The following is a 27,457-nucleotide window of genomic DNA, read 5'->3' on the forward strand; positions in this document are numbered from 1 at the left end:
AGGTACTGCTCAGCCTGCTTCCTTGATATATCCCGAACCTTTGACAAGGTTTGGCATGCCGGACTACTTCATAAATTAAAGAATATTCTACCTGCACAACTATTCGCAATATTAAAATCATATCTTACTGAGAGGTAATTCTACATTAGCCTGGCAAACCAAACCTCATGCCTCAGAAACATTAACTCTGGCGTTCCCCAAGGTAGCGTGCTAGGTCCTGTTTTATTCCTCATATTTACCTACGACATGCCAACTTCCCCAGACACTGAAATTGCTACGTTTGCAGATGACATATGCATCCTATCCAAGCATGAAGACCCTAAAATAGCATCCGAACTTCTGCAGCGTCACATTCTAATGATTGAAACTTGGCACAAAATCTGGAGATTAAGAATCAACAACCAAAAATCAGTCCACATCACTTTCACACTGAGGAATGATACTTGCTCACCGATATTTATTAATGGAGAACAGATACCACAAGCAGTTGCCGTTAAATACCTGGGTATATACTTGGATAGGAAACTCAATTGAAAAACACACATTCAGAAGAAAAAAAAAACAACTGGAAGAAAAATTCAAGAGCCTTCATTGGCTACTGGGTAGAAAATCTCAACTATCTATATACAACAAACTATTGATCTACAAAGATATCCTAAAACCCATATGGACCTACGGGATTGCACTTTGGGGGACAGCATTTAAAAGCAATACAAAAATTATTCAAAAGTTTCAAAATAAGATACTAAGGATCATCCTGAACGCCCCAAAATATGTACCGGTATGGCTGCTCCACCAGGTCACGGGCCTGCATACGGTAGAAGAAGAAATTACAAGATACGCCATCAAACACAGTCACCGACTGGAGAACCATCCCAACGGGCTCGACAAGGCACTCATCTCAGCAAACTACACCAAAAGATTAAAAAGGAAAACGCCTTTGGACCTAACTGGCATCCCAAGTCAATCTAGATCATAATCTTTTCTTAAATTAATAGAGATTGCAACTGTGCACTCTCTCAAGCATTCAATAGTTTATTTTGCAGACAGCTTCTTTGTTATTTTGTTATTCATAAAATTTACCTAATGTCCATTGGACAGATGTAAATTATATCCAAAATAAAAAAAAAGTATTACTAGTATAATCATATTACCAGTGAAACATATTTCAAATTCTTATACGATGAATTTATTTTTAACTTAATTGTCATCATGTACAATCGCAAAAAACTGTTATTTCAATTGCATGTTTTCCTAACGCGCACTCTTTTTTTTTAACTTCACGTAGAGGAAATTATAGTAATTGCAAAGAAATTGGAAATGATTTCTTAATATTTTCTTGCGTTTTGAGACTTTCTTAAAATTTTGGCATGTCTTAGAAAAATTGGATGTGTGTGTGTATTTTGTGGGGATACAATTTTTCGTCCACGATTTTGGCGCTCGGAATAACCGATTTAAATGATTTAGCAAGTGATGCGTGGCATCATGCCTTGAAGGAAGTTTCTGAAAATTTCTTTAACTTCGAAAAAATTAGAATTTTTATATTTTTTTTTGCAATTTTTTAGAAATTTTCTATCTTTATGACAAAATATCGAAGCGAGAAAGCATCGCGTCGAATAACAACGAATAAACATTGATACGAAACCCATAGAAATGTAACCAAAAATTATTTTTATTATTAAAATCTTTATAAAATATCTGATAATTTTTTGACCATTGAACAACAACAGAGAAAGATCTTCAGAGCTTATTCATTGTTCAATGTCTTGCGATGTGAAAGTCTTTCGAATCATTATTAAATTTGGATTTTAATTTCAATTCTGGCTAAAGTTCTGAGACTCACTTATATAATTCAAATAAATAATTATAATTCTGCAATTCGGTTTATATCATTCTTATAAATATTAGACAACTTTACAGTATTTGTAATAATCCATTTAAAAACATTTATCCAGGAATATAATATTTAGGAATATCCTCGAATATTTCGTTTAGATACGGGAAATTCCAGCAATTTGCCTTAAGGCACGATGCCATACACCACTTATTAACTTCTATCATATTATATTTGATTTTTTGATTCCGTAGGGTATGTTACAGCAATCGCAAGAAGAACGAAAATTAAAATGTTTATATATATTTTGTTTCAGAAACCTTTAAATTTCTGAACATTTTGCCATATCTCAAAATTGATGCTTTTGTCAATACTAATTAGGACGACTGCCCATCAATAAGAATTAAACATTTTTTGAATTCAAATCGGTTAATCCGTCTGCTCGGTATACTTGGCGAAAATTTATATACGCCCACACACGCACATACTCACACATATATCATTTTTTTTCTAGAGTATGTCATAACCCTTTGAAATGTAAAAATATGAAAAAAAAAATTTTATTTTTTTGCGATTATCATAACTTACCTTGCGGGAATTTGCCTAGTAATTTTTTAAATTTATGGGTTTCATATTTTATAGCTTATGTTACAACTGCATTAACGTTAAACTTAGTATGTTTCATATGCTCCTTTTGGCGGCGAGCGTCACCTATAGGCGTTATAAGTATCACCATTAGACATAAGTGTACGACCCTTTCTTCCATATTTAAAAGAGTTAAATGATTGAAAACTCTAATATTTTATAAAAATCTTTCAATATGTTGTTGTGCTTGTTTCTTTCAGTAGCGTTACAGGGAGGTTCGAATAGCAGTCTCCCTTGCAGATATACTCCAGTAACGAAACGGTTGAATCGAGAGGTTTCAATAATTTATTGATTGTCACGTTAAGAATTTTATAATTTTTTAATTTAAACATTTTTAAAATTTAAACATTTTAAATTTCAGGCAGATCAGGCATGTCCTGCTGTAAATCGTCCTTCACAGCTTAATGAGGCCGAAAAAGCATGTGAGTCCGAAATCAAGCCAAACGAGGAATCGGTTGTAAGTAAGTACAGAACGATAGCAAATTATTTCATATTTTTCAGCAATAATATTTGTGGTACATAAAATTCTTGAACTAAAACTTCTTTGAGATCTTCTTGTCAAGTGTTTAAAGATATTTTTGGTTATATATTTCCGATCATATGGATTACAAAACGTTAAATGTCAAATTCGAAAATAATTTTATAGGCAAGACAGATTTATATTGATTGTCACTGATATGTATGTAGGTTGCCATTCAGCTGATCAAGAAAAATAAGTACATTATTATGACAACTGATATTGACGTAAGTGATGATTTAGTTCACGCTTGTGTGGAAAATTTAGTATATATAGAAAGTGACGATAACGACGAATAGAAATAAAACCATGTTTAACCCTCCGTCGGGCGCAGTCCAAATATGTACAGAATCGGGCGCAGTGTATCTGACAGATACAGATTATAAGTATATTGGCAGGAACCTTATAGTTTTATATATTTTTATTTAATTTGCGTTTTTACAATGCTGAATATGTATATTATGTGTAAACAAAAGCAAAATATATATTAGATCAATATTATTTTTATAATATAGCAAAATATAAAAATCCGTACATGCGCTCAAAATGCTAGACGGATAAACCTTACTTTTTCTGAAATGAATAATTTTATTAATTATATAAAAAATTGTCAGATTCTGTTGGAATGTTTATACAAAGACTATATAAACAATTAGGATAGTAAAAACTTAGTGTTTTTTGTCATTTTGTACGTCAAATAGAATTTGGCTTAGTGCGTTTTTTTAACAAAATTGCTACAAGCAAAATATGCAAAGTTCAAAGACAATTTAATATGGACAAATAAATAGTAGACATAAAATAACGAGGCTACTGAGATATGGAGATCTCGATGACATCAAATTATGGAGAAACATGCTAAAATGTTGGCCCTGTATCTGTCAGATCGGCTGCGCCCAACGAAGGGTTAATATAAAAAAACCAAAAAGAATGTTTATTTATTTATTTATTTATTTTTGGCTTCTAATTTACACCAGTTTGCCAAAGAAATGGTTTTGTTCTTTAGTATCTGGTCCAGCACTTGCGATAATTAAATATCAAGGTAATATCTTTGACGAGATAGTATATGTTAATAACAAAACTCATAATCAACAGCCTTTATATAATATATTATTTCTAGTTACCAGTATTGATAGACTGTATATTATTTCTAAAAACAAGGACAAAAACTGAAATAGGAATAATGTATCGAAAGACTTTCAAATCGCAAGACTTTGAACAATTAATAAGTTCTGATGATCTTTCACTGTTGTTGTTCAACGGTCAAAGCCACATCTTCAAGACTCTCTTGAATCAAGAGTATTACAAGTTTATTATATGGATAAATAATAAACAAATTTATATTAAGAGATATTACTGTGTTACCTTGTATGAGTAACATAAGTATAAAATTATATCGAATATTATAAAATTTATTCATCAGCAAATATTTAATTTTTCTAATAAAGATTCAAGTCTCTTAAAAACTAATTAGAATGAGATACCCTTGCCATTTCAAAAAGATTTCAATGTTAAATTTCAATTGAATGAATCGCGAACATTGATTGATGTTTCAAATAATAAACTCTTTCATTTTCTTTTCATTCATTTAAGAAAAAATAATTCTCAATTACAATCATCTAATTCTCAAGAAATTTAGACAATTTGTTGACACATCATATTTGAAGTATAAGAGTAAATAATTTATTGTTATAAATTTTAGTATAGTGGTTACTATTAATAAATATCTGTATGTATTACTAGTATAATCATATTACCAGTAAAACATATTTCAAATTCTTATATGATGAATTTTTTTTAACTTAATTGTCATCATGTACAATAGCAAAAAACTGTTATTTCAATTGCATGTTTTCCTTACGCGCACTCTTTTTTTTAACTTCACGTGGGGTAAATTATAGTAATAGCAAAGAAATTGGAAATGATTTTTTCAAATTTTTTTGCGTTTTGAGACTTTCTTAAAATTTTGGCATGTCTTAGAAAAATTGGATGTTTTTTGTGTATTTTGTGGGGATACAATTTTTTGTCCACGATTTTGGCGCTCGGAATAACCGATTTAAATGATTTAGCAAGTGATGCATGGCATCAAGCCTTGAAGAAAGTTTCTGAAAATTTCTTTAACTTCGAAAAAATTAGAATTTTTAGATTTTTTTTTGCAATTTTTTGGAAATTTTGTATCTTTATGACAAAATATCGAAGCGAAAAAGCATCGCGTCGAATAACAACAAATAAACATTGATACGAAACCCATAGAAATGTAACCAAATTTTTTTTTTTATCAAAATCTCTATAAAATATCTGATAATTTTTTGTGCATATGTCTAATAATAATTTTTAATCGTCAAATAGCTATTTTTTTACTTTTTATACTGGATCTCTGAAACCGCTAAACCTGCCTTCCCAAACTTTTTGTCGGTTTATTATTTTGTCAATAACAAATAAAATGTTTTATGAATCATTTAAATCGAACGCTTCGTTATCTCAAAAATTTAATTACTTTTTGCCCGTATCTCCGAACTGCCTTTGCCAAAAACTAATCAACATCCAATTTGGATGATTAGTGTTTACGAAATCGTGAACACACACACACATATAAAAATCTCTGTAACGTAAAGTTACGCAAAAATTTTCATTTTTGATTTTTTTGCGATTATATTATAACTTACTCTACAGTAATTTAAAAAACAATCGATTGCTATTGATAGAAAGACTTGCTGATTAGTTTTTGGCCAAGGTTCAGCCTTTTCAAAGATACGGGGAAAATGTGTCAAAAATTGAGTTAATGCCTAATATTTCAAACCTGTTCTAAGCAAATAATATGAACATATTACATTTCGTGTTTATTATTTCGTATTCCCGAAATCGTCGACAAAAATTTGTATCCGCACTCACACACGCACAGTCACACACACACATACATCACTTTTTTTTAATTGTAAGGTATGCCGAAATATTCAGAAGCGTAAAGATATATCAAAATTTTCATTTTCGATTTTTTTGTGTTTGCTATAAATTACGTAGCAAAAATTATTTACCTGCAGTATTGAGAAGCAAAAATTATTTACCTACAATAAATAATTCTAGCTACTCATTTTTATTTTTCTATAATTTTTATATTTTTTATGTTTTATTAACTTCCCGTAGGGTAAGTTATAGTAATCGCAAAAAAATCGTAAATGAAAATTTTTATATATCTTTAGGTTTCAGAGGTTTCTGAATATTTTGACATACCTTAGAAAAAATGGATGTATGTGTGTGTGTGTGTATGTGTGTGTGTGTGCGTGTATGTATGTGTGTGCGAATACAAAATTTCGTCAACGATTTCGGGAACACGAATGAAGCAATTTGAATGATTTAAAAAACATTCGATTTGTATTGATAAGGAGACGTGCTGATTAGTTTTTGGCGGAGGCAGGTCGAGCCGTTCTAAAGATATGGGGCAAAAAGTGCCAAAAACGGTACCTCAGTTTTTAAGATAACGGAGCGTTCGATTTTAATAATTCGAAAAACATTTTACTTGTATTGACAAGATGAACAATTGTTCAAATTTTCATAAGGGCAGGTCTAGCGGTTTCGGAGATCTAACGAAAAAAGTAAAAAAAATGCTATTTGGCGGTCAAAGATGATCATTAGACATATGCACATCAAATTATCAGATATTTTATAGAAATTTTAACATTAAGTATAAATTTTGTTTACATTTCTATGGGTTCCGTACCAATGTTTATCCGTTAGACAGCGACGCGGCGCTTACGCGCTTTATATTTTGTCTCTATGCAGTTAAAGCAGTACGATTGCTTTGAAAGGAAGTTCAGATATTCCAAAATACGTCAAAATAAAGAAAACTTTTTTTTTCAAAAAAAAAAAAATCACATTTTTTTTTTTTTTTTTAATTTTTAAAACTTTTTTATAACGCAAATCTTCGTTTAGTATGCAAATTGCTTAAGCTGATGATGTTACTTTAATAGTTAAATCAAACAGTGAAGAAAAAAACCTTAGAAATAATTAAATCTTAATGCAAAGTTCAGGAGCTGAAATAATTGAAAATGATTCCACATTTTTATCGCTGGGTATGAGATGGGTAAGGGATTCAGGAGGAAACATACTAGAAACGTCAAAACTTAAATATTTGGGAATGATTATATCAAAAAATTTAGAGTAAATGATTGATGAGAACTGGATTAAATTAATAAATAATATAAGAGTGACATTAAATATAGATTTATCAAGACGACTAAATGTAATCCAAAAAATCTGGCATATAAATCAATTTGCCCTAGCAAAACTATGGTATTTAGCGCAAGTATTACTAATGCATTAAGTATATTCGCGAAAAATTGAAACTATAATAGGTTAATATATCTGGTATGGTTATAGAATAATAGGAACCAATTAAAATTGAAAGAAAATCAAGGGGGCCTAAATTTAATATCAACTGCTGAAAAATGTAAAGCCTTACTCTTTAAAAATATAATAAAACAAAACATAAAGGAATTCAACACAGGATTTTTAGAACTTTGGACCAATAATGAAAAATTTCCGAAATCTATAAAAAAGAATGGAAAATCATAAATGAAAAATATCAATGGAATCTAGAAAATACTTCAACTAAAGAAATATATATAAAACTAATTAATAATTATAACCCAAGAATAATGAAAAAAAAAACAATTTGAACTGGAATAATATTAGGAAGAATTTATAAAATAAAAATGAGAATGAAGCTGTTTAAAATGTAAATGACTGGTACTGCTAATTGTACAAAATGTAATAAAGAAAAAAATGCAATACATTTCTCAACATAATGCGGTGAAAATAAAAAGTTATGGAATTGGATGAAGCATAGACTGAAATTATTAAAAATAGATCTAAATGAGGAAGATCATAACTTAATAAAATTCGGCATGAAAAGATCAGAAGAAGAAAATGATATCATAATATGGCTATTATTGGTATTTTATATAATATATATAATGGAATTGAAGAATTAACATTAATTGAAAGGAATTTAAGAGAGAAGCGAAAAGACTTTATAATAAGAAATAAAAATTAAAATAATTCATTTATGTACAAAATTTTGTAAAGTATAATGTAGATATTCAAGAAATAATGTATAGGTATATAAAAAAATTACTATAACCTACCCTACGGGAAGTTAATATAACAAAATATTTATAAAATAGTGGTAATGAAAATATTAACATGTTATTGTATTTTGTTTGTTGCAGCTGTTGCTTTACGTAAGATTCAAGAAAGTTTCAAAACAGCTTTCAATGCAACCAGAAATCTTTGGTCACAATTGAAAGAACGATTTGATTCAAACAAAAATACAGGTAAAAGTAACGAGGCTCCAGATAACGAAGGACACGTTGCCAAAGATAAGAAAAACGTAAGTTTTATAGTAAAAATTTTTAATATTGAATTTATTTGTAAACGCTTCTTTTTTTAAAAAAAAATTATTTGGCCTCGCTTACTCTGAGCCACCTGCAACATTTTTTAACTTCCCGTAGGGCAAGTTATAGTAATCGCAAAAAATCGAAAATGAAAATTTTTATATATCTTTACGTTTCAAAGGTTTCTGAATATTTTCGCATACCTTAGAAAAAATGGATGTATGTGTATGTCTGTATGTGTGTATGTGTGTGTGTTCGTGTGTGTGCGTGTGTGTGTGCGGATACAAATTTTCGTCGGCGATTTCGGGAACACCGATCAACCGATTTGAATAATTCAAAAAACATTCGATTTGTATTGATGAAGAGACGTGCTGATTAGTTTTTGGCGAAAGCAGTTTTAGCGGTTCCAAAGATACGGAGCAAAAAGTGCCAAAACGGTAACTCAGTTTTTAAGAAAACGGGGCGTCCGATTTTAATAATTTAAAACAAAACATTTTACTTGTATTGACGAAATGAACAACTGGTAAAATTTTGGGATAAGCAGGTCTTGCGGTTATGGACTCTCAATAAAAATAAGTTAAAAAATTGCTATTTGGCGGTCAAAAATGTTTATTGGGCATATGTACATCAAATTATCAGATATTTTATAGAGATTTTAATAATGTGTACCCATTTTGCGTATACTTTTTTGGACTCCGTACCAAGATTTTCAGTTTTAAAATTCATGTATGTATATGGTTCAAACAAATGTCCTTGACATTTTCGACAGTATGGAATAACCGATGTGAATAATTTAAAAAAACATTTGATTCATATTGATAAGAAGACGTACTGATAAGTTTTTGGCGAAGGCAGGTCTAATCGTTCCGAAGATACGGGCAAAAAGTACTAAAAACGGTAACTCAGTTTTTAAGCGAACGGAGCGCCCGATTTTATTGATTCAAAAAACATTTTTTTGTATTGACGAAATAAAAAACTGGTAAAATTTTTGGGAAGGAAGATCCAGCGGTTATGGACTCTGAATAAAAATAATTTAAAAAAATGTCATTTGGCGGTCAAAAAGTATTGGATATATGTACATCAAATTATTATATATTTCATAGAAATTTTAATATTGTGTACACATTTTGTGTAAATTTATTGGGTTCCCTACTAAGATTTTTAATTTTTAAGTTCTTTTATATGGTTCAAACAAATGTCCTCGACATTCTCGACAGTATAGAATAACCAATTTGTATGATTAAAAAATCATTCGGTTCGTAGGGTAGGGCGGGGCAAGTTGAGCAACTTTTTACTTAAACGGATGTAGCTCCTCAATGGAAAGTCTCAATAAATTGCTATACGGCATAATGGATTTGTTGTTTATCGCTTAACAAAAGTGTTAATACTATTTTTTGGCAAAAAGTAAAATTTAAAAGCTACAGCTGTTTAAATGCAAAAAGTCAAGTATGCTCATTGTACCCCATAGGTGGGGCAAGTTGAGCACTAAGAAATTATAATGAAATCATGATAAAAATAAAATGATAAAATAAAATTAGTTTTTAATAACCAGTTCTTTATTTATAGTATTTATTGACAGAGAAAACAAAACTTATAGTAATTTTCTTCGAATAATTAACCAAAAGTAGAATCAACAAAACAATATCGTATCTTAGGAATTATTTTACCATTATATTCAGTATTTTTGTTTAAAATCATTATTTCTTTATATTATTACTCATAGACTTAGCTTAAATCTTAAAAATGATAATTAATTTCTGGAAGTTAATATTAATTGTCTTAGTGACAGAACAAGTTTAGCAACTATGCTCAACTAACCCCAACTCGGAATTTCAAAATAAAAGTGAGTTTATAAAAAAACCGTGAGAATTATATCCAGAATCTTTGTGCATATCAAAAGTATTGTAATTATATAGAAGAATAACATTTACCTGATTAAAAATAAATAACATTTGACTAAACCAGACGAAAACTCGTGATGAATTACTTTTTTACTTTTTGGTATCAAAATAAACAAAACGCTCGTGAGCCTCACTCATTTGTCCAGCGGCCACTAGCGATTGCGGGATGTTTATTTCTCCCAAACCTCTATCTTTCCGCCATATAATGCCTAAACGGACGGTGAATAGTTTTCGAGATATTTCGATTGCTCAACTTGCCCCTATGCTCAACTAGCCCCGCCCTACCCTACTCGATTGCGAGGCGTTTTTGCAAAAGGCAATTTTGCAGTTTTTGAGAGAACGGATTATCCGATTAGAATAATTCAAAAAACATTTTGCTTGAGTAGATAGTGTGCAAAAAATGCATTCGCAAAAAATATGGTGATTTTGAAAATTAAAAAAAAACAAAATTTTCAAAAATAAGTTCAAAGTTTCAAAAAATTCAAATTTTCGAAATTTTTCATGCTTTTCAAAAAAAACTAAGTTTTGAAAAATTTAAAAAAAAGATTTCTTACAAAATTTTAGAATATTTCAGTAATTTAAAAAAAAATCGAATAATTTCAAAAATTTCCAAATTCTCTAAATATTTAGAAAAAACTTTTTTTTTAATTCCAAAAATTTGCAAACTTATAGAAAAATTTCAAGTTTTTCAAACAAATTTTAAATGATCCAAAAGGTCAAATTTAAAAAAATGGACTCTTGAAAACGTACACATAAGTTGTTCATAAAATACGCTCGTCGCCCAATTTAAAAGGCACTTATAAGTTTACAGTATGTAATAAATAATCTATTTGAATTTATTCAAAATAATTATCGATTATTTTCATTCCTCGAATGTTTAATTGCGGTACGGGAAGTTCCAGCAATTTGCCTTAAGGCACGATGCCATGCGCCCCACTAGTTATTTATTTACATTCTAATTTTTATATCATTTTCAATCTATATATGTATCCTATTCTATATTCTTCTTCATTTTTCTTCTTCTTATTTTCTTCAATTATTGCTCTTTCCATTTTTTTCTTCATTCTTCTTTTAACTTCAGCAAGTTCCAATATTTCTCTTCTTACTCCTAATACAATTCAGCTTTTCAAATTCTGTTATTTTCATTTTACTTAATTCATGTTTGAATTCTACTTAACTAATACAATTTTTATTTGATTTCAAAGTAACTATATATGTATATATATATTTTTTTCTATATTCTAAGTCAATGACAGGATTTGATCCGAGGATCCCTGTCGTGTGAATCGAACAAGCTACCAAGTGAGCTATGCTCATCACTAAACGCTTCTTTTTGAATGTATTTATAATAATTTCTTTGTTCTTTTCATATATGAAAATCTTGACCATTATTTATAATTATTATTAATTTGCTAAAGTTGAATAATGGGGAGTAAACACCATAAAAGGTCATCAATTACAATAACAAATTTCTATTGACCACCAAACTCTTTCATATGCTATTTGACATATTTTAAAATTATTAACATGTAATTATTTCATAGTTCAATATAAATTATAATAAGTCGTTCAGAGTGTCCAACTACAATGTTTTCCAATACTGAATAAAAAAAAATATTTTTTTATCTCTCTTAAGAATTTTTTTTTCTTGATTTACTTGAATGTTATTAATTTGTAGGCTCAAAATAAATATAAATCATTATCTAGAAGTTTATAAAATAGCTCTATAATTGGTTTTGACATATTTATATAACGTTTTTAGAACACTAGATATAATTTAAAATTAAAATATTATTTTACTGATTTACAAAAATTAAAAAATATTTCATTGTTATATACTGATTTCTATACTATAAAAAATTATATAAAAATTATTGATCAATTATAGATTGAATGAGGAATAAAGTAATCTAAATAGATTGTTTTTCAGTTACTTTCTCGATCTTTTAATGCATTCTCACTTTCATATTTTATGTTTGCATATCTTTGCAGTGCGAATACTACGAATGCGTCTTCAAAGAACTTAAAGTGGTAAGTCTTAGATAGGAGCATGATTAGAAAATTAGAATGATATTAATCGTATTATAAACGTGTTTGTAACACCATTACACTTTATAATGAAATCATAAGAGGCAGGGGTAGTAATCCCATGAACTTTGCAAGAAATATTTTAAGTTATTTGATCAAATTAAATTAATAAATATACATCTAAGATATATATATATATATATATATATATATATATATATATATATATTATTTGAGTTAAAAAGTTGAGCGTTGATTTGCTTATTTTGATTATTTTCGGTAAGAACTTTTGCTTACTTTTGCTGACAAAGGTGGGGGGGTAAATAATTGTAATAAATCTGCTTACGTAATACTTGAACGATCCCATTTCAGGCAGGTGACAATTCTGACAAAATGTTTTCAATATCCGACAACGATACGTTGTTTTTTGCATTTTTTCATTTATTTTTGCAATGTTACTATCATTTTATAATCATTTAAATCCTAAAAATTTTTCCTAACATAGTTCAAAAACATTTATCAAAATCCGAATAATCGTTTAGGAGGAGTAACCGTTCATACATCCGTATGGAAGAATTTAATATTTAAGATATATATATATAATATATATATATATATATATATATATATACTAGCTGACCCGACAGACGTTGTTCTGTATCCACGTCTACAATTTTTCAATATTTTATACTAATATTTACTGCTTAGTTAAAAATAATAATTACTGTTTTTTTGAATTACTATTTACACCAATATATGAGTGATGTTGAATGTAGAACTGTTTCAAATGAAATGATTGTTCTCAAATCCCACAGTTAACACTTTAATTATTCATTTAACAAATATTAAAAAATGTTCAATAAAATTGTATATTAAAAATTATGCACTGCGATTTATAGAACAAATTTATTTCCAATAGCTCAATTTATTTTATTGCATTTAAGGGTTATATAGTATTTTTAGTCATACCTGTAAATGTGGATGTATAAATGAATGATTTTTTGTTTATTCACGACTAAAACATTGATTTTCCAAATTTATCACTCTAAAAATGATCGTCTGCCTTTGTGATTTATGGTCATAGCAAAAGATACACGTGTTGAAAATTTAAATCTTTTAAAAGGTACAACAAATTCAGAAAGAATTAATATATAGCATTCGCGGCAAAGGTGCAATATCACCTTCTATTTTTCTACCCAAAATAATTGCTTCAATAATGTTGCCTATAATTTTTATAATTTCGTACCATATTTTAACTGGCTTTTAGTAATTTTAATATATAAATTACATTTTTTTCTCCAATAAATCAATATACATTATTGCTTAAGTTTATATTTGAAGTGAATTAATTTGTCAAATCCTGTTCACATGTGCTCTATTCAACTTACTCTGCTCTTGCTCTGTGAATTTTTTTACTGTGCTCCAATTCACTTGATATTTTGGAAATAGGCTAATCATTATCTTAAGTTCAATGTTTTTAACAATTTGCACTCCGTCACCAGCCACAGCAATAATTGGATTATTACTCTTTTAATTCTGATTTTATCAGAACTTGTAATACACTATTTTAAAGGTGATTAAATAAGCTACAACTTTCTCTATCATTTATTTTACCGTAACTTCTCTTATTGTAAAACGGCGAAGGGTTAAAGGGCTCGAAAGACCTCTGGTTGGACAGCGCCCACTCCTTAATTAATCATACATCTATCAATATTTGTGTAACGGAAAAATAATAAACAACAATAATTAGTCAGAAAAATACCTCGAATTTTCATATATATATATATACGATATATACGATATATATATATATATATATATATATATATATATATATACTTTTATACGTATTCTTTCAGAGGTATTATGATGAGAAATTGAGAATCCATCAAGATCTCTTAAACCATGTTAATTGTAGATGGAATACGATTATTTTTAATTTTGGTGGATATGGCACTCAAACTATTTGATTTAAATGAAAAAAAAAAACATTGTATGCGTCCTTTATCTGCATGATAGCTCACTCATTTTACACGCAGAAGTACTTATTTTAAAGCTTATTTTGAGCACTATAAAAACCCATTTTCATATCTAGCCTAACAATGTTCCTAAAACACTATAAAATAGCGATTTATTAAGATTTTAATTGATATATTTCTGTTCATTACATGATTTTCGTTCAAATGTTTATTTTTGAAGATATTAGCAAAAAATGATGAAAAAGGCAAAAAAGAAACAAATATTCAGTAGGCAGTAACTTGAAAAGTATTTGCTTTTTTGAAAAACATTAATAAACATTTTTCTCTTATAATTAGTTCTTTTATCGATACCAACGTTATTTTGAAAAAAGTAAAATTACACCAATGAAAAGAAATGTCATCCACCCGAGAAGTGTAAAAGGAGTCTAAATTGTTTTCACTTCTGAAGAGTAAGATGAACTTAGTTCCAAAATTCCAAACGAATTGGAAAACAGTAAAAAAAAGTGCAGACCGAAAGCGCTCCCTTGAGTAAATATTCCGTACCCAATGACAAACATATGAATTTTTGACACAATGAAACTTCTAAATAATTTTTTTTTGTATTGTGACTTAGTATAGTAAGGCAAAACGACCGCAAATTGAATATTTTTGAGCGGAATCACTTATGGCTCGTCTCCTTTGCACGAATTCGTACGGCGAATCTGTTCGCAAAGTGCCCAAACAAAATTATTGCAAGCAAAAGCAAATCACGCGCACGTTGAGGACAAGATTCGCCGTGCGCGTCAGTCGCATGCGCAGACTGTCAGACGCATGTAATATTATTTGCATCTTACAATATTTTAATTATGGCACATCTCAGCTGCTTTTCGACAATAATAATGTAGACATTACATTTTCTTTATTTTTAATCATGAATTTATTATATTTTAATGTTGCCTTAGCCTATAAGTGAATAGAAATGTTTGGCAAATGACAGTTGTCATTTGTTTTTAATGTCAAACCATGCCTTAAATATTTTAAAGGTCAAACAATGATAAGCGGTTTTTTTTGTAATTTTTTCCATTTATTTCTACAATCTAACTATATTTCTATGAATCAGAACATTCTAGAAAATTTCCCGAACAAACTTCAGAAAGATTCATGAAAATTCGAATTATAGTTTAGGAGGATTACTGAAACTTACATTGTTACAGAAGAATTTTATATATAAGATATATATATATATATATATATATATATATTTATTTATTTATATATATATATATATATATATTTAAGATATATATATATATATATATATTTATTTATATATATATATATATATATATATATATATTTTTTTTTTTTTGATAGTCTTGAATTTGATGTTGATATATATGTTTAATTTGAGTTTAATATTCGGGCGTAACATCAATAAAAATAGTATGAATTTTTTTTAAAAATTTATTTATTTAAAATCCATACGTTTCGGCTAGCATCTTAGCCATCATTCAGTGGTAATCAAGTTAAAATTTTGTATCCTAATATAGCATATGAAACCATTATTAATCCATGGTATGAGTATGTGCACATTGATAAGATATATGTGAAGAAAAACCTCTCGCTTTATATATATATATATATATATATATATATATACATATATATATATATATATATATATATATATATATATATTGAAATGTAATGTTGGTTGGTTGGTAGCGTGGTTCGTATTGACCCCTAGTCAATACAGCCTTACCGAGCAGTGGTTATAATAATAATAGCTTCGGATGCCTTGAGCTCTTAATAAAGATATCGGCTGAAATATTTTGTCACTTCTAAGAAACAACACTGGTTGACCACTTTTAACTATACTTTATTAGAACCCACTTACAACGATCAATTATTATCTTTATAACGACTAACACCGCGACTCTGCTGTGGCCAACAGCAACTCTGCTGTAGCCAACAGCAACTAAAAGCAACTCTGAATTAATTAAAAACAACTCTGATGTGATTCAAGCAACTCTGCCTTACCAACTCATATCAGTACTTTATATACTGGTTAAATGGGACTGCAAACACCTTACGATGGCGTATTTGAAATATTTGCTAATAGTTATAATGACTGTAATCGATATAGAATTTAAGTTAATTGGCATATCAGCATTGCTATTACACAATGCAGCATTATCGATTGCTATTGCGCAATAATATATATATATATATATATATATATATATATATATATATATATATATTAAATTACAATGTGAAAAAATAGATAACAAAAAATTTAAAAGTACACTTGTGGATCATGCTAATATCAACAACCATAAGTTTGATTTTGACAATCCCCAAATTTTATTCCATGAGAAAGACTTATTTAAACGGAGCATGGCAGAATCAATGTTAATAGTTCGGACTAACAATAGCATAAATCTAAGAACCGACACAAATATTTTACATGGCACTTATATAAACATCATTAATAATTTATAAAATTGTTTCATTTATCTTATTCTTTTCAATAAATTAATTTGTTTTTTCATTTTTATCGATTTTTGTATGCGATAGCACTCCTTTTGTTTACATTATAATGATACCTATTCTGTCTCCATCTAGATAAGTACTTCAAATTTGTTTAGAATATTTTTGTAAGTGTTATATGTTTCTTTAGTACTGTGTCAAGCATTGCAAGGAATAGTTGGTGTTTTTTGTATATCAAAAATTAAATGAAATTTAAATAAATTATTAAAGAATGTGTAGTATATAAGTAACTGTTTTTGATATTACACTGAAGATGAGACACACCATGGTCTCGAAACGTCTGTAATCATAAAATAAAGTTGTGTTAAACAAATCTGAGTGCTGTTTTGTTCATATTAAACAATTAATATTCGTTCCACTCATATCATAAAATTCTATATATATATATATATATATATATATACATATCAGGGGCGTAACTACCGCCGTATCAGCCGTATCAAAGATACGGGGCCCCCGAGTCAAGGGGGCCCCCAACGAGCGCAAGCAGAAAGAAGAATTTATTTCTACTGCAATATTTCTGCAAGCTCTAGCAAACAATTCAATTAGTAAAGCTTTTCCACATTCGATAAGCTAACAAATCTATAAAACTAATTCAAATTATACTTTATCTTCATCAAAAATTGGATTTTTTATATTTATATTTATAACGTTTTTTGTTTGTTGTTGTTACTACTTGAATTGTCTGCATGACGCGTCAGTTTAATAGTTAGGTTTTGATAAATATGATCAACTAAATCATTTTCAGATTTCTTTCTTCACTGTTTAAAAATATAAGTTTCTGTTCTGAAACTTTACAACACGCCAGTAATGACTTACAAAAAACTAGTATTTTATTAAGTAATCTTTTGAATAGACTGTGCGAATTACCATATGAAAATTTATTGAAATAGTTTATTGAAGAATTACAAATAATTTGCAAAAAAGATGGATTGCAATAACTATTTTCAAGAACAAAATACAAAAGATAATGAAGCGTTATTATCACAAGATGAGAGAATTTTAGACCCAAAATCTCATTTTAATGTATACTATTGCTGTTTGGATAATTAATTTCACAAACCAAACAAAGATTTCAAAACCTTTGCGACGTAAGTAGTAACATTTGTCTTTTTGAAATCGAGAATTAATAAACGTTTTCGGAAAACTGTCGACTGAATTACTGTAAAGAAATATTGTAAAATATCTCATATGATCATGACCAATTGATAGTTCTAGAAATAGGTTTGAATACAGAAATCTGAGAAATTTATTTCATTAATGCAGTATGCATTTTTTCTTGGCCCTTAATTACAATTTACAGTTAAAATCGAAACTGCTAAAAAAAATTTTAAATTAAAACTAATTAAAAATTACGTAACTACTTTAGGACATAAATGTCTACCATATCTGTATGTCTACCAGACTAAATAAGTCAGTTTTTCAAAAAAAGGTAAGGTGAGTGAAAATATATCTGGAATCATCTATGAAAAATTCAGAAAATTAGACAAAATTAGATAGATAAATAATTATAAGATTGATAAATGAATATTCTTTTAAAATTACGTATTACTATATTTTGTGAAAAAAAATTTCTTCTTGAGGGGGCCCCCAAACAAATTTTGATACGGGGCTCCGCCAAAGCACGCTACGCCCCTGATACATATATATATATATATATATATATATATATATATATATATATATATCAAGATTGATTTTCTATCCTAAACTCCGAAGAGTAAATACATAGTTTCGACAACTTGTTAAGTTATCATGATTATTAGTGTGTTTTACCATTTGTGATGTTTGTGTTAAAAAATATATATCTTATCAATGTGCACATACTCATACCATGGATTAATAATGGTTTCATATGCTATATTAGGATACAAAATTTTAACTTGATTACCACTGAATGATGGCTAAGATGCTAGCCGAAACGTATGGATTTTAAATAAATAAATTTTAAAAAAAAACTCATACTATTTTTATTGATGTTACGCCCGAATATTAAACTCAAATTAAACATATATATATATGTATATATATATATATATATATATATTGTAGAGTTTCGAACAAGAATCCAAAAATAACAAAAAATAACAAAACAAGAAAAGTTTTTAATAAACAATTTCTTTATTTAATTATTTGTTTACTGTCGACGTTTCGGAACTAGGTACATTCCATCTTCAGGACATCTGTCAAGAAACATGATCTTGATGAGATTTTAGCAAACAATATGTTTAGGAAAAGAAAATAGATTTTTCTTAAATAATAAATTAATTACAAAAAAATATAATAATGTACAGAAATATGATAATATGATCAAAATGAAAATGATAAAAAAGATAAAAATAAAAATAAATGAGTGGATTATCAGAACAGGATATTAAACATAATAGAAAATTTTTTGAAAGTTATGGAAAATTTTTTTAAGAAAAGGTTAATGACAAAGTTGAATTAATTACCTGTATGTTTGAATATATGTTAGCACTTTTTCACTAAACAAGCTTTTTAAAAAAAATGAATTTGTGAGTTAATTTTCCGCCGAATAATCCACTCATTTATTTTTATTTTTATCTTTTTTATCATTTTCATTTTGATCATATTATTATATTTCTGTACATTATTATATTTTTTTGCAATTAATTTATTATTTAAGAAAAATCTATTTTCTTTTCCTAAACATATTGTTTGCTAAAATCTCATCAAGATCATGTTTCTTGACAGATGTCCTGAAGATGGAACGTACCTAGTTCCGAAACGTCGACAGTAAACAAATAATTAAATAAAGAAATTGTTTATTAAAAACTTTTCTTGTTTTTTTATTTTTTATTATTTTTGGATTCTTGTTCGAAACTCTACAAAATATACACAAATCCAAGATTCTACCATTCAATATATATATATATATATATATATATATATATATATATATGTATATATATATATATATATATATATATAAATTATTGTGCAATAGCAATCGATAATGCTGCATTGTGTAATAGCAATGCTGATATGCCAATTAACTTAAATTCTATATCGATTACAGTCATTATAACTATCAGCAAATATTTCAAATACGCCATCGTAAGGTGTTTGCAGTCCCATTTAACCAGTATATAAAGTACTGATATGAGTTGGTAAGGCAGAGTTGCTTGAATTACATCAGAGTTGTTTTTAATTAATTCAGAGTTGCTTTTAGTTGTTGTTGGCTACAGTAGAGTTGCTGTTGGCCACAGCAGAGTCGCGGTGTTAGTCGTTATAAAGATAATAATTGATCGTTGTAAGTGGGTTCTAATAAAGTATAGTTAAAAGTGGTCAACCAGTGTTGTTTCTTAGAAGTGACAAAATATTTCAGCCGATATCTTTATTAAGAGCTCAAGGCATCCGAAGCTACTATTATTATAACCACCGCTCGGTAAGGCTGTATTGACTAGGGGTCAATACGAACCACGTTACCAACCAACCAACATTACATTTCAATATATACATATATATATATATATATATATATATATATATATATAAAGCGAGAGGTTTTTCTTCACATGGTGAAATAATATGATAAAATTGTTCTTGGGCATCCATCCAGTAATTAAAAACAGTTTTATTGAAAGAAAATGTTTTTATTAAAAAAAACATACGTTTCGGGTCTTGATTTGACCCATCTTAAGTGCATACTTATGAGTTTGAAAAAAAAAACAGAAAAGCAACACAAAATTGCACGAAAAAATTATGAAACACAAATTGATAAAACGTCGAGTTATGATAAATTTTAAATAATTGTAAAATTAAAATAAAAATAAAAATATATAATATATTTTATTATGAAAAAGCTTATTCCAAACGAAACATGTTGTCAGCTTGGAGTCTGTGTAACAAGTTATTTAAAATTTATCATAACTCGACGTTTTATTAAACTATTATACTGTGATAAACCAAGCTATTAATAACTGGAACCTTGAAACTAATTATTTTTGACAATTTTTGGTTACATTCTAGTGTGTACAGATTAACTAACGTCTAAATACTGAATGAATTGTGTTTACAACTTTTGCGAAAGTGTAAAAAGACTGGCAAATGTATGTTTTTAGTAAAATAATAAAATAATAAAATACACGCTTCATTCGGATATGGTGGTGTTTTGAAAAATGGTCAAGGATTATTTTATAGTTATTGCAAAGCGAAGTTACTGATGAGTTTAATAAAATTGAATTTCATCTATCAATTCTCACAAATTCAATTTTATTAAAATTATCAGTAACTTAGAAAATTGTTTACAACAAATTAAAGAATCTACATATCAATAATTTAACCAGGTCCATCTTTTGCAAAAAACTCATTTCATTTACAAAATTCTATAACTATATCTTAAAAGATCAGAAACAATGTAAACTTTTTTTGAAAAATAATCCAGAAATTGTTAGTAGAGCCGATAAAGCAATCGTAACTATTGTGTTAAACAAAAAAGATTAGCTATATAAAGTTTCGAATTTACTCACAGGTAAAAAAAACTTACAATATTGCTGTTAATGATCCTACAGATCACAAAAACCGTAGTTGCCACAAGTTTATCGACAAACTCGTTACTAATAAACAGTTACCCAAAGACATAGCTTCCAATTTAAAAAACTTACATTCTTACCACCCAAGACTATACTGTCTTCCCAAAATCACAAACCTGACTTACCTTTCCGCCCCATTGCATCAGTACGTATTAATTAGTTTAGACGTGGTATCATTGTTCACAAATGTTCCATTAGACCTTATACTTGAAGCCATAACTAAAAAATGGCATGATATATCCTTTCATACCACAATTTCCCTACACTGGATTCGAAAAACAATAAAATTTTTAATTTCCAACACATATTTTGAGTTCAATAGTAAATTATATTTCCAAACATTTGGTACACCAATGGGATCTCCAGTCTTCCCATCTTTAGCTAAAATAACCCTTTAATCCACAATATTAAATTCCTACAATAAACAAATTTTTTACTACCGATATGTTGATGACATCATAACATGCATCCCAAATCGTGACACAACAACTCTTGTAAATTCTTTTAATGCCTACAACCAACACCTACAATTAACTTCTGAATTAGAAAAGAATAAATTTATCAGTTTCTTAGATGTCCAACTCTTTCGCGAAAATAATAATATAATAACTGATCTCTCTCTCATTTCACGAATCCTAACCAACAACTCATCCAATCTATAACAAAAAATAGAATCCTATATCTCGAAAATCGTCACAATAATTCAACTGAAAATCCAAACCATGAAAACTATGTCGAAACTATAAGTTTACCTTTCTTAGAATTACATTACACGTGGAGAAAACTTTTCAGTAAGAATAAGATTAGAGTAGTTTGTACTCCCGAAAACACTCTTTCAACTCCTTTTACAAAATTAAAATCGAAATTTAACCCAAGAATCCTAAGTAATCTAGTGCAACGGCGAGCAACCTTTTTAGCCCACGGGCCAATTTACATTTTCAAATTTTTTGGCGGGCCGCACGTAATTTATATATATACTAGCTGACCCGGCAAACGTTTAGCTACACAAAATATTTTTAGAAAATCATTAGTATAAAAAATGACTTCTTCAAACATTTATATATTCAGAATACCAATTCTGAATGTATAAATATTATTACATTGATAATTTACCCACTGCAACGCTAAAATACTAACATTCATATTGTTATTATGTTATACTCTGAAAAAAAATCTAGTTTTCACTCAAAAACAGTTCTATCTCCTGATTTTAGAATTAAATTTCTAATTTTTTCGCTGAAATAGCTCCTTTTGTGAGACATTCAAAAACTATGTACTCGTACTTCTTATGCGCATCGAGAAATATTTGTAGAATAGGATAAGCCTGCAAATCAGTTAGTTTTATCGAAAGAGTTTTACCATTTCGTTGCCATTTTTAAAATGTTGCAGCGGATAATGTGGATAAGTCTAAGCTTTTTTGTAAGCTCAGAAAAATCTTGATCGAATTTCAATTAAAAACGTTCACAAAAAAGGCGATAATAGTTAGTTGATCGATTACCGAGCTATACAAAAAATGACTACTAAAATGTACATTATAAAATAATAAAAAATTGGAGTTGTATGTAGTTTTCCATTTCGCATAAAAAAATCAAAATAAAGAACAAAATTTTGAAAAAATGTTACGGCCGTACAAGCCATGATAAAAATAAATTGCATTTTTTAATAAAATTGAAGCTTTCTCATAAACTCTGATAAAAGAGCGCGGGAATAATGTAATTGCAAAATTACAAAATTGACACAAGAAAAGAACAAAAATATAAAATTGAACAAAGTATATATTTTATATAATTACGAGTGTATATTATAAGTGTTTATAAATATTAATACAAAATGAAAAATAATATTTGAAAGAAAAACTATTTTATATGAAAACTTTAATAAAAAATGGCACTGCTTTTTTTATATAAGCTGATTTTGTTCTTTATTTTAATTTTTTAATGCGAAAAGTAGCAACGCGTATGTAGCTTTGACATGTTTTACTCAGCTTTGATAGATAGGTGATGATTTTTTATGAATTTTATGGTTGAAATTTACACATGTCCACAAAAAAAAGTTGTCTAGATTGTTCCTTTTACCGCTGAAGATAAAATTATAGTCAAAATTGGAGCACAAAATATTGAAAATTATTTAAAAATTGGCACAATCTTCAATCTAGATTTTTTTCTGAATGAATTAATTATTAACCAGCGACTTTTCTTTTGTGGGCCTGTGTAATTGTTCGCGCGCACACGTACTTCCAAAAAATGGATTTATCATAATTTGATTTGCGTTTTTTTTTCAAAAGCAAAAATTTCTCAGGGCTGACATAAGATTTATAAAAAAATTCGGTGTTTACTGAAAAAATGCATTTTTTAAATCTATATTATTTTGCACGTTAAATGGCAAAAAAAACATGGTCAGCTTTGAACATTTGGAATCACAATTAAAATTTGTTCACTTTTTTTCTAATATGAAAAGTGAAACACAAGATTCTGCAAAAGATATTATTCTTTATTACCAAAATGCCGAAAGGACTATAATTATTATTTTATATTCAAAAACAATTGTAATTTGTATACACGATCTAAATTGTATTCACGATCTAAATTGCCAGGAAGTCTTTAAATTTACTATGATTTAATAACCTCCGCGACTTTATAAAATTTACTTATTTAATTATTTTAAATTTAGAAATGCGTTGTTGCTCTGTTCTCGGACAGGTTCTCAATTTTTCTTGCAATATTGAAGCTTGTTGAACTAATATTTAAACTAGTGGGGTGGGTGGCATCGTGCCTTAAGGCAAATTGCTTGAACTTCCCGTACCGTAACGAAATGTTCGAGGAATATTGAATGTTTTCAAATAGATTATTATAAATATTGTAACATTGTCTAATATTTATAAGAATTATATCAACTGAATTGCAGAGTTGAAATTATTTGTTTAAAGTATATTAAAACTATAGTCAGAATTAAAAATAAAATCAGAATTATTTTCGATATACAAAAAATTAAAAATTAAAAAAAAAAAAAAAAAATGAAACAAAAATTTTTTTTTCACAATCGATTATTTTGTTAAGACAAGCAGAAAGTTCTTTGAATCAATTGAATCGGACGCTTAGTTCTCTCAAAAACTGCCATTTTTTGTACATTTAGCTCTGTATCTCCGAAATGGCTGGGCCTGCCTTTGCAAAAAACTAATAACCCCTTCTCCCAATCATTACTAATTGAATGTTTTTAGATCATTCAAATGAGATGCTCCGTTCACTCAAAAACTCGATTTCTATTTCTGCACTCTTTGCTCCGTATCTCCGAAACGGCTGGACCTGCCTTCGCCAAAAACTAATCGGCTCTTTTCCCTATTAATAGGAATCGAATGTTTTTTAAACCATTCAAATCGGTTGATCCGTATGCCCGAAAACGTGGGCGAAAATTTGTATCCATACATACATACACACACACACACATTCATTTTTTCTGAAGTATGCCAAAACGTTCAGAAACCTTCAAAACGTCGAGAAATGTAAAAATTTTCAATTCCGATTTTCGGCCCATTACAATAACTTACCCTACGGGAAGTTAATAAATTAATAATTATTTTATCAGGAAATGCTATTTCTTCGAACGACAGTTTTTACCAGAATTTGACTGACGACAAAGTTAGCCTTCATAGCTGTATTTGATAAAATATCTAGAAAAATAATCTGTTGTTGAGAAATGCTTGGCGGGCCGCAGAAAAACATCCGGCGGGCCGCGGGTTGCTCATCCTTGATCTAGTGTATAAGCTTAATTGCCTACATAGTAATTGCGTTTACATAGGTGAAACCAGTCAAAACTCGCACTAAAGAACATCACAACATAAAAACAAATCTAAAAATAAAAACCAGAATAAAACATAACTAACGGATCACATTAATCTGCTCAAACATAACATTGATTTTTCCAATCCCACGATCCTACATTTCGAAAATAATTTATTTAAAAGAAGATTTAGCGAAGGATGCCTAATGTCTTTACACAATGAGACGGTCATAAATAAAAGAACGGACAACAATTCGCTTTGCAATGACTATAAAATAATTCTTGGCCATTTTCAAAACACCACCATATCTGAATAAAGCGTGTATTTTATTACTTTATTATTTTACTAAAAACATATGTTTGCCAGTCTTTTTACACTTTCGCAAAATTTGTAAACACAATTCATTCAGTATTTAGACGTTAGTAAATCTGTACACACTAGAATGTAACCAAAAATTGTCAAAAATAATTAGTATAAATGTTCCAATTATTAATAGCTTGGTTTATCACAGTGTAATAGAGTAGTGTATTTTTGTATTAATTTTCTGTAAGTATTTATATATAAGTTCTATAACTTTATATTATTTTCCTCCTACATTATATATATCCTTTTAGTTTTTCCACTGAATGACGGTCTCGATGAAGACCGAAACGTAAGGATAAATAAAGTATTTCAAAACTACTTTAGTTTTTTTACTTGGTGTTACTGCCCGATTCTAAATAACTCATCAGAATATATATATATATATATATATATATATATATATATATATATATATATATTGAATGGTAGAGTCTTGGATTTGTGTATATTTTGTAGAGTTTCGAACAAGAATCGAAAAATAATGCAAAATAAAAAACAAGAAAAGTTTTTAATAAACAATTTCTTTATTTAATTATTTGTTTACTGTCAACGTTTCGGAACTAGGTACGTTCCATCTTCAGGATATCTGTCAAGAAACATGATCTTGATGAGATTAAAGCAAACAATATGTTTAGGAATAGAAAATAGATTTTTCTTAAATAATAAATTAATTGTAACAAGTAATAATGTACAGAAAAATGATAATATGATCAAAAAGAAAATGATAAAAATAAATGAGTGGATTATCAGAACAGGATATTAAAAATGTTAGAAATTTTTTTGAAAGTTATGGAAAATTTTTTTAAGAAAGGATTAATGATAAAATTGAATTAATTACCTGTATGTTTGAATATACGTTAGCACTTTTTCACTAAACAAGAATTTTTGACAAAAAGTGAATTTGTGAGTTATTTTTCCGCCGAATAGTTAACTTTTGTAAATCAAAATTACTAAAAGTGTTGTCTTTTTTTTTAAATTATTATTTGAAAACAAATAATATTGTATTCGATGTTATACTATTGGCTTTCGGAAACGAACTAATTGTATTTGCTGGTTCATATGTAACACGTGTAAACACTTGAAACGAGAACTGTGAGATTGTATGTGTGTGTTTTTTCATGTTAGGGTGTAAATACTTAAATTATTGAACTTAAAAGGAAGTCGATATTAATTGTTTGTCAAAAAGTGTAAAAAATTTAAATATGAATCATGTAATAGGTTGTGGTCTGATCTAATGTTGACACTGTTAGAAACATTCAAGAGAATAAGACAACTCTCCGCGAATAACCTCCTAAAGATGCAACTTTCATGATATAAAATCTTTGGACCATAAACAAAAAAATTTCAAAAGTGCCCTAGTACAACACTCTATAGAAAACGCCCATTCATTTAATTTCACTCCAAAGATTTTATATTATGAAAGTTGCATCTTTAGGAGGTTATTCGCGGAGAGTTGTCTTATTCTCTTGAATGTTTCTAACAGTATCAACATTAGATCAGATCACAACATATTACATGATTCATATTTAAATTTTTTACACTTTTTGACAAACAATTAATATCGACTTCCTTTTAAGTTCAATAATTTAAGTATTTACACCCTAACATGAAAAAACACACACATACAATCTCACAGTTCTCGTTTCAAGTGTTTACACGTGTTACATATGAACCAGCAAATACAATTAGTTCGTTTCGAAAAGCCAATAGTATAACGTCGAACACAATATTATTTGTTTTCAAATAATAATTTTAAAAAAATGACAACACATTTAGTAATTTTGATTTACAAAAGTTAACTATTCGGCGGAAAAATAACTCACATATTCATTTTTTGTCAAAAATTCTTGTTTAGTGAAAAAGTGCTAACGTATATTCAAACATACAGGTAATTAATTCAATTTTATCATTAATCCTTTCTTAAAAAAATTTTC

At 28.2% G+C, this 27,457-nt stretch overlaps 1 protein-coding gene across 1 annotated transcript in view; it reads left to right on the plus strand.

Annotated features, from left to right (window-relative positions):
- Positions 1-783: 783 nt before the first annotated feature.
- The window catches only part of LOC113375690, an 87,727-nt gene continuing 61,053 nt past the window's right edge, over positions 784-27,457 (plus strand). The window contains exons 1-4 of the mRNA XM_026615631.1: positions 784-882; positions 2,841-2,940; positions 8,222-8,382; positions 12,280-12,318. Of these exons, the coding sequence (XP_026471416.1) occupies positions 784-882; positions 2,841-2,940; positions 8,222-8,382; positions 12,280-12,318 (399 nt within the window). The remainder of the gene's footprint in view (positions 883-2,840; positions 2,941-8,221; positions 8,383-12,279; positions 12,319-27,457) is intronic.

Source organism: Ctenocephalides felis, unplaced genomic scaffold (assembly GCF_003426905.1).
Source record: "Ctenocephalides felis isolate EL2017-DRISC unplaced genomic scaffold, ASM342690v1 CF-g0.4_SCAFFOLD_01886, whole genome shotgun sequence".
Taxonomy (NCBI): domain Eukaryota; kingdom Metazoa; phylum Arthropoda; class Insecta; order Siphonaptera; family Pulicidae; genus Ctenocephalides; species Ctenocephalides felis.